Genomic DNA, 9,487 nt, shown 5'->3' with positions numbered 1-9,487 from the left:
AGCTCAAGGTAGTAAACCTCATGAATTGCAATATCAGACTCCAAGCGGTGATAGGCCTCCAAATCTTAATCATTGGAAAAATTCTTTTGATCAGAGTAGGTAGGGCAGTCATGCTTCAACCTCAAATGTAAACCAAAGTAGGGCCATAGTCCCTCAAAACAATATGGCTCAAGATCAGGATGTTTGTCCATCTTGCAACTACTTCTATGCCTATTGCATGTGTCAGAAGGCTGAATCTTCTATGGCCTTCACAGTCCAAGAACCTGTAGCAAAATAGTCATCCAAAGAGGACCAATTTAAAAATTCCTCAGATATGCAAAGACAAGGTGATTACTCTTTTATGAATCATCAAATGGAGGAGCATTGTAATGTAAACTAGGATTCCATTGCTCATAACACTGGAAGTAAAAGAAGAGATATGGAAGATTTTGTCCCTCCTCCCCCTAATCAGGCCTCAACTTCAAGTGGAATACCTCATGAGCAAGCAACAAATAACTAATCAAGTACCTTTCAGTAGCAAAGGCAAAATCATGGCAAAAAAGATACAAGTGATCCCCAGGTGATCCCACCTCAACCCCATACAATTGTAGCTACCAAATTTTCTACCAAAGCACCTTCTATGTCATTTTGTGTGGTAGAGCAGGTGAAGAAGACAAATGTGAATATCTCTATGTGGGATGTTGTTGCTACTATACACATGGAAAAGAGGCTACTACAACAAGAATTGGAAAGAATTGAACCAAAGGACCAAATACTTAGCATGGAAAGTGCCACAAGTCTAGTACAACCATCAAAGGGGGTAGAAACAAGAAAAAAATTTAGACCTCTTCCATTCTATGTTTCTTTAATTATAGGGGGAAAACTAGTCCATAATTGCATGATTGATTCAGGGGCTAGTAGTTTAGTGATGGCTAGGTGTGTTGCTGATGCTTTAGGAATGAAATATGAGCCCATTGTTCACGATGTATTATAGTTGGATGGTAGTACTAGTTGTACTATAATCCAAGATATCATTGTTGCTAAGGTCAAGCCATATTTTGCCATTTGTTTGTCAAGATACTTTACTACCCAAATAGGTGGTTTCATATCTTTTGATTGGTCATATATGTCTTTTAAAATGAGATATGGAGCAAATGCTTCAATTAGAGTAGAACCTCAAGCCCTCCATCATAGTGAATCCTACACCCCTAATTCCATCAACATGAACTCTCCTATCCTAGAGATGGATGGTAACGACATAGTGAGTGAGCCCACTACTTTCCTAGTAGAGATACCTAATTTTTTCTTGGACGAATGGCTTGATGTATATCAATTTGACCCTATGCCAAAAACCTTTGAGATAGGCCTCAGTACATATTGTATAGTGGAAAAAGATGCTCTAGTTCCCAATCTTGTGGAAACTAAAGAAGATATGAGTGGGATATGGAGTATGTACTTTGATGGCTCAAGAAATAAGAATGGATCAGGAGCCGGTGTGATGTTGATTTCTCCTGCACAAGTAAGGTATTACTTCTCATTTAGGCTCCAATTCAGTTGCACTAGTAATGTAGCCGAGTATGAATCCTTGATTCAAGGCCTCCTACTTGCTCAAAAAAGAGGAATCCAAGCCTTAAGGGCGTATGGAGATAGTGAGTTGGTGGTTAATCAAGTGAGAAATTAGAATACCACCAAGAATGGTTTTCTCAAGTCTTATAAACATAGAGTGTGGGATTTGCTTGAAGGTTTTAATGCATTTAATATTCAAAGCATCCCTAGAAATGAAAACAGACATGTTGATAGACTTGCAACAATAGGTGCATCTTATAATGTGCCAGGAAATCTTGAGGAAGAGAAGAAGCAAAAAATCAGAGTGGTAGTAAGGCCTGATATCCTTGATAATAACACCCATTGGCAAGTGTTTGAGTCTGATGAGAAAATTGTGAGCTTCTTGCAGAATGAGGCAGAATTTTTAGAGAGAAATCAGTCAAGACTGCAGGATTAGTATGGTGACCAAATCATCCATCTCAGTTCTAATAAGCTGCCTAAAGGTCTCATTACCTTAGAAAGTATTTTCAATCCTAATCACCAAGCAAGAGGCAGGGCCATGAATCTAGCTACTGATGAAGATGATCATACCCTAGTCATGGTTGTTGATGGAAAATCCCTGAACATGGGTAAGGTATGTTCTGAAATTGAACAAGAAAATTTTATTCATCTATGTCAAGAATTTAATGATATATTTGCTTGGAAATATGATGATTCAAAGGGTTTTGACCCAAGGTTATTTCAGTATACCATAGATCTAGTTGATAATGTAAAATCAGTAAGACAAAAATAGAGGCTAGTGAATCCCAAGATTGAACCCTTAATGAGAAAGGAGCTATCCAAATTGATTGAGGCCCACATAATTTTCCCTATCAAGAACTCATCATGGGTAGCAAACCTTGTCCCTATTAGGAAGAAGAACAGAGAAATTAGATTGTGTGTGGACTTTAGGGACCTTAACCAAGCTTCCCTTAAAGATCACCATCCTCTCCCTTCTATGGAGTAGACTTTGTCCAAGGTTAGCGGTTCAAAGAGATTTTCATTTCTTAATGGATTTTTTGGCTACAATCAAGTGCTGGTTAAGGAGTCTGATAGATACAAGATTGCATTTACCACTAAATTGGGTACCTATGCTTATTGTAAGATTCCATTTGGGCTAACCAATGCAGGTGCTACATTTCAAAAGGCAATGGAGATGGCTTTCAAAAGATTGATTGAAAAGTTTGTCTTAGTTTACCTTGATGATATTACTATGTATTCAAAGGATGTAGAAGATCATTTTGATCATCTAAGATGGGTATTCTTAAGATGTAGAGAGTTTGGGGTGTCTCTTAACCCAAGCAAGTGTGACTTTGGTACTAACCAAGGAAAACTATTAGGACACATTGTATCTAAGAATGGCTTAACCATTGATCCAAAGAGAACAAAAGCAATACTTTCCCTCCCTCTTCCTAAACACAAGAAGGGGCTACAAAGTTTCCTTGGTAGGATAAATTTTGTGAGAATACTTATCCCTAATCTTGCTACCATGGTGAAACCTCTTACAACTATGCTCAAGAAAGGTATAGTCTTTGCATGGACCAAGGAAGGGAAGGAAAGTTTTGAAGAGATCAAGGCAACCATAGCCTCAACCCCTACTCTCACGAATCCAAATTTTGAGAAGGATTTCATTCTTTATACCTTAGGTAGTGAGTCAAGTGTCTCTACTTTCTTGACTCAAACAAATGACAAGAATGACAAACAACGCATAGCTTTCTTTAGTGAAGGGCTTAAAGAATATGAAGATAAGTATAGTTATGGTTAGAAGCAAGCCCTTGCAGTCATCAGAGCTTTGAAGAAATTCAGACACCTCCTATCCCATAACAAGATTCATTTGTTAGTACCCCATGCCAGTGTGAAGGATTTCCTTTTGAACACAGATATTAGTAAGAAAAGAGATGGCTGGATTACTAAGGTAATGGAATATGATGTTGACATTTAGATTACCAAGCTGGTAAGAGGGAGGGGGTTGTGTAAACATATGATATCATCTTAGGAACCTAATGAGGAGGTTGTCATGGTATTAATAGAGCAACAAGAGGTGAGAAACAGTGACCCAAGGAGTTGGATAGATGACATGAAGAGTTTCTTGCTAGGCAATGGATACCCTCAAGGATTAGATAGAACTGAAAGGAGACAGTATAGATTGCAATCAATTCCTTATGTCATAGTTGATGGTGTCCTCTTTAGAAAAGATTTTAATAGAACCCTATTAAGATGCCTTGATATAGACTAGGCTAAAAGAATGATCAAATAACTTCATGATGGTCCTAATGGCGGTCATTTTTCAGCAAGGACAACTGCAATGAAGATCATGAGGGCTGGTTACTTTTCACCATCCTTGTTCCATGATTATCACAAGTATGTAAGGAAATGTGAAAAATGTGCCTTCTTCTCTAGCAAAAAAAGACTTGCAACTCTTCCCCTTCATCCTATCTAGGTGGATCAACCTCAATGGGGATTGGATTTCATAGGTCCTATCAACCCTCCTTCTAGTTCTGGTCACAAGTGGATTTTAGCTGCTACAGACTACTTCACCAAATGGACAGAGGTAGTTGCATTGAAGAATGCCACTAAATCTTTAGTTGTTGAGTTCTTTGATGTAATTGTGACCAAGTTTGGTGCCCCTTCAACCATCATTTCAAATAATGCAAAATCTTTTGTTGGAGCTCGAATTTGTGCATGGGCAGTAGATCATAATATCTATTTGAGCACATCCTCAAATTACTATCCTTAAGGTAATGGCTTGGCTAAATCATCTAACAAGAACTTAATCAAAATTATTAAAAGGACAATAGAGGATGACCAGAGGTGTTGGCATAAAAGGTTAAAGACTACACTATGGGCTGACAGAATAATGCCTAAAAGATCAATAGGGAATTCACCATTTGTGCTGGTATATGGTAGAGAAGAAAGGCTTCCAATTTCATTGGAGTTCCTAGCCCTAGAGTTAGCTCATCAGTTGGAATTGATTGAAGATGATGCCATGATAGTGAGAATGGCAGAATTGATGGAGCTAGAAGAGAAGAGAAATAAAGCTATGCAGACCCTAGATACACACCAGCAACAGGTCAAAAGGAGTTTTGACAAAAAAGGCTAGGGTCAAAATCTTCAGGGAGGGAGATTTGGTTCTGAAATGGGATGCAGATGGGGAAAAACTAGTAAGACACTTGAAATTTGACACACCGTGGAGTGGTCCATACCTAATTGAAAGTTGTAAACAGGCAAATGCCTTCTAGTTAAGCAAGCTTGGTGGTGAAATTCTGCCCATCCTAATCAATGGGATTTATCTTAAGCCATGTTTCTGACAAGGTTTGAGATTCCATGTATATAGTTAGTTTTTTTTTTGTTTTCCTATTTGTTCTCTACTTTTCCAAGAAGTGCACAGGCATGGTTGTCTCCGTAACACAACATGTTTTAAAATTTTGAAGGTTGTAGATGAAGGTTTTGGTCTCTAGTTCCAGTTGTAGAGACAAGGCTTTTTTCAATGTTTTGTTATCTCAGAGGTAAGGTTAGGGTTTCACAGTGCTCAAAATCTACGTATTTTACAACTTTGTAGCCCAATGGATGCTTTAGGACACTAGTCTTATGTGTAGTAGGCTCGCATCCCCTGTGAGTCACCAAAAATGTTACCATTTTTTGCACCCTGCCAATATTCAAATTTTAAATGTTCGCCCACCAATGGTCACTCCTCAACCTTATATTATTTTAATGCCCTAAAAATATCAAAAAAGTAAAGTGATAAAAACCTTATGATATTTCTTGTTTTGTTTTCCACCACCCTGCAAGTTCCTCGTTGTTGGATCTCCTCAGAATCTACAAACCTCACTATGTCGCCAAGGAAAACTGTTCGATGGATATGCATAGTGACTTAGAAAGTGTTTTCCACATGTCTCAGTGGGCCCAATTTGGTAGAGGTGATTTGATTCTCTGGTGTCAAGTTTGGATAAGGTCACCGACGCTCGCTACCTTGCTATTATAAAACTCAAGCATCTCGTTGTTAGCAACATAGCAAGGCATCATGAAATAAGTGTTGGTGGGACCTCATGTGACATGGAAGGGTGACAGTGCACAGGAGGGATTCTGACCTCTGGATCAAAGAAAAATCAATGATCCTTACTAACTCACTATGGAAATTTGTAAGTTGTTTATGCATAGCGACTTAGCTAGTATGGGATCCACCAATCGTTAGAATGCTTGTTGCAATTTCTTCACCCTTGGATTGACCTCAAATCTATGGCTCTCGTTAGCTCGCTATCGAAAGTTGCTTGAAAGATAGGTAAGTGAGATAATGATTCATTGCCATGTGTCTTGTGGGGCCAGAACTAATGATGCATCAAGAATGAGTGTACAGATTAATGACACGTTGGCAGTTGGTTGATTTCTCATTGGCTGGGGCGATGACAGTGCAAAAGGTGGGCTTGTCCCTTCAGTACATCTTCCTTTGTTGTCAGATCAGCATGTATCTATGGTCCTTGTTAACTCGCCATGGGAAGATGCATGTGGTTTAGGTATAGCGAGTTAACAACCTAGCGACATTTGGATTGTGAGCCCTATTTCCTTCCGAGCTAGTTGATAGATTTTGGGTGTATCTTCTGGCTGTCAGATGATGGTAGATCAATGACCCTCATTATGTCACTATAGAAAGATGCTTAGGAGATATACACAGCGAGGTAGAAATTTGAGGACACATGTCTCAAAAACTCAGGTAGTATTGATAGTTAAGGTAGTAATAGTTAGTAGCTGGAAGTTAATGTGACCATCATGGTCAGGGGTTAAGAGGTTGGCGTGGTTAGTAAAGAATGGGCATGGTCAACCGCGTGAAGACCTGCGAGTTGGCAAAAATAAATAAGCTGGTTGGTCCACATGGCTCATCCTAGTGCCAGGGTTATTTTGACCTACTAATCATGCTGATTCACAAACTAGAAATCGAAGGAGATTAGGTTTTGTTGTGCGATTTGATCTCTGCGATTGTTTCCAACCACTAGAAGTGAATTTTGAATGCGGAGGAACACTCTACTACCCTAATCTGATCCATCTACTTGATTAGAGCACAATTATGGCATCATTTCTATCCCCTCAAGGAACTTTTTAGCAAAAAAAGATCATATTTTCTTGGGATCCCCATGATTGTTCCCTATAGGATTTGATGGCAGTGGTTGCAGGATAGTTTTGGAGGGAAAATCTTAGTTATGCCTACACTATAAAGGAAAATTTTGTAGATTTTGTTATGGTCATAACATTCTCTGTTGTTCTCTGCTATTGTTCTATAACTCTAGTGTGAAATTCCCCTTGCCTCTGAACTACATGAATTCCACCTTATCTCCTTTAGCCATTTGTGTGAAAGTGGAAGAATCCTTGCCTCTCACTGATGGTTTTTAGAAATTAGTAATCTGCATGATTGTATCTCCTTGGATCCATGAATGATAATATAAGTGAATATCCCTTTCCTTGTGTTATTCATCTTGGTCTTCTGATCTGCATGTAATTATCTAATTGAAATAAGTCTAAATGTGTAATATCCTTAGTTTCATTCTGGTTCAATAGTGCATATATGGGTAGAGTTTGGTCTGAACACACTATTGTGGTGCATCACCTCTTTAGATTAGATTAGGTAGATTTTATTTCATGCTCTCCTTCTCCCTTTTCCCCTCCAAGAGTAGTTAGGTGCATCCTGATAGTAAGAGGAAGCCAACCTTCTCTAGAGACTCAACCTCATAGTTCAAGTCCCACAGCTTGGAGGTTGTTTCCATGTTTCACTAGGTTGTCCTCACACATAGGCTTTGGACAAGGGTGCAAACCTAAGTGACAACAAGACCCCCATCCAGACCCTTCCCATACAGTCACGGACATAGTCTTTCTCCTACCAATGAAAAAGCAAGCCACATCCATGAAAACCTATTTCTATTCATTGTCTAATGAATCAATGCTTATCTTTAATCTCTTCTTTATATCTTCAGGTAGTGTCTTTCAGGCTTTTTCCAATTCTTCTCTCCAATATTGCAGATCTCTTTTACTAACATGGCGGCCTAGAACTTGAAGAGACAAGGGTAGGCCTCCACACACTTTTACAAATTCCTTGACCAAATCTTCAAATCTGCTACATGGATCAAGTTGGCCAAAAGCATACCAAAAAAATAACTCTTTCCCATCTTCTCTATCTAATCCTTTCAGATGATAACCAATCTTGATTCCTACAGTTACAAGGACCCCTACATCACGGGTTGTAACAATTACCATATTATTACCGTCCCCATTTAATATATCCATCGGTAACAGAGCATCTAACTATTCTACATGATCAATGTCATCTAAAATAATTAGAGAACTCAGAGAGCTGCTCCTTTCCAAATGATTCCTCAGACAGCTTGTCCCTTCCTCCACACTTTGAAATTTTTGTTCCTTTTCATCAAAGAGATCATGGAGGAGTTTGCTTTGAAGATCAAGTAGTTCAGACCTATTAGGGGCTTCACGAACATTGAACAGAAAACTTGCTTTTGAGTATTACAATCCCTTTTGGTTAAACAACTCTTTGGTGAGAGTTGTCTTTTGAACCCCACCCATACTGAACATGCATTAGCCTTTTCTTTTCCTGCTCTGTTCATTCAGCATTGGTTATCAAAATCTTCAACAAGATCAACAAGACACTTCCTCTAAAAACCTTTTACAAGCTTATGAATTCCCATTGGATGTTTGGGGAAAAATAAATGTATTCTACGTTCTACTTCCTTTTCCACAACGGACACTATTTCTTTGTAGTCACTGGAACTGTAAGAGAAGAGGGAATTTTATGAGAGAATTTTTTTAGTCAACCAGTTTTGCAAGATAAAAACTATTCAAATAGATTTTCCATGTAAATTATAGATAGGCAGAAAATTTACGCTGAAAATTCGTAGCCGACCGTAAATGAAATTGATTTAAGGGCCTCCTTCCACTCTTTGATCTTCTTCGTATATCTTCCCTTCATTTCGTATTTAAGAAATGCATCTTTATATACCCCTATTTGAATATGGCGGAGGTCACTGGGCTTCACTACCCATGGTTCCACTTGAATAATCTTAGCCTTACTTTGTAAAATGAGATGCAACTCAGCCAAACACCAAGGTGACTCTGCATATCCTTTAGAAAAGGTGGCAATGTGCACCTTAGTAGAGCGGATGGTAGTCTTAATAGTAGAAGGAAAGGATGTTCCAAGTTCTCTCTCCTTAGAATTGAGAAATGCCCTTATGTCCTGTTCCTTAAGAGACTTGTAGAGATTAGTAGCCAAAGTTTGTTTGACATCGGGGCCTTTGTGGTTGATGAATACATCATACACTCTGGAAGATTCTTCTACTTTTCTCCTTTTTTTGAGAGGAGGTTCAAATCCAAAGGAAGCATTTTGTTGATGAGATGAGCTTGTAGAAGCCATAACTGTCTAAGGATGGGCTGAAACAGGAAAATCTAAGCAAATCCGGGAAGCGATGGATACGTTATGAGGAAGAATGGAATGAATGGGGGTAATCAGGGCCTCCGTGTAAATAGATGCCCCTGAACCCTTTTTCAAGGAAAGTGATGAATGCCGCTGCCTATATTTTCCTAGAATGGATACAAGTAAATACAAATTATTTTTTCCATAAAGCAAGAGAGACTTAAGCCAGTCTTTCTTCCAAAGGAGGAAGAAAGAAGACTCGCTTTTTAGAAATAAAAATGTATAAATAATGAAAAAAATAAATTAACTCACTTTTACAATTTATGAATTCTTTCAAGTAATTGTATCGACATATTAATATTAAAAATTATTTTATTGTTTAATAAAGTAATGTAAATAATCTACTTGTTATTTTAAAATTACTAGGTAAATATATTTTAATGTTACTTTTTTGTTTTTAAGATATATTATTATATTATTTTTAAAAGTCTTTAAATACACATTTTTGAAGTTCTT

General features: G+C 38.1%; 1 protein-coding gene and 1 pseudogene across 1 annotated transcript; both read right to left on the bottom strand.

The window, feature by feature from the left end:
- Nucleotides 1-8,440: 8,440 nt before the first annotated feature.
- LOC149545692 (putative 2' cyclic ADP-D-ribose synthase BdTIR) lies at nt 8,441-8,971 on the bottom strand. Its single transcript, XM_089793822.1, has one exon. It carries the CDS (start codon nt 8,969-8,971, stop codon nt 8,441-8,443), a length of 531 nt encoding a protein of 176 aa, XP_089649948.1.
- Nucleotides 8,972-8,977: 6 nt separating this feature from the next.
- The window catches only part of LOC149545691 (ABC transporter G family member 11-like), a 66,754-nt pseudogene continuing 66,244 nt past the window's right edge, over nt 8,978-9,487 (bottom strand).

This window comes from Cupressus sempervirens, chromosome 7 (assembly GCF_028749045.1).
Source record: "Cupressus sempervirens isolate cs-2001-9-10 chromosome 7, ASM2874904v1, whole genome shotgun sequence".
Taxonomy (NCBI): Eukaryota; Viridiplantae; Streptophyta; class Pinopsida; order Cupressales; family Cupressaceae; genus Cupressus; species Cupressus sempervirens.
This window is presented reverse-complemented; position numbering and strand designations above follow the sequence as displayed.

Bases quoted from the DNA above. Each gene is read 5' to 3' on its own strand.
- LOC149545692 (XM_089793822.1), bottom strand. From the start codon at position 8,971: ATGGCTTCTACAAGCTCATCTCATCAACAAAATGCTTCCTTTGGATTT.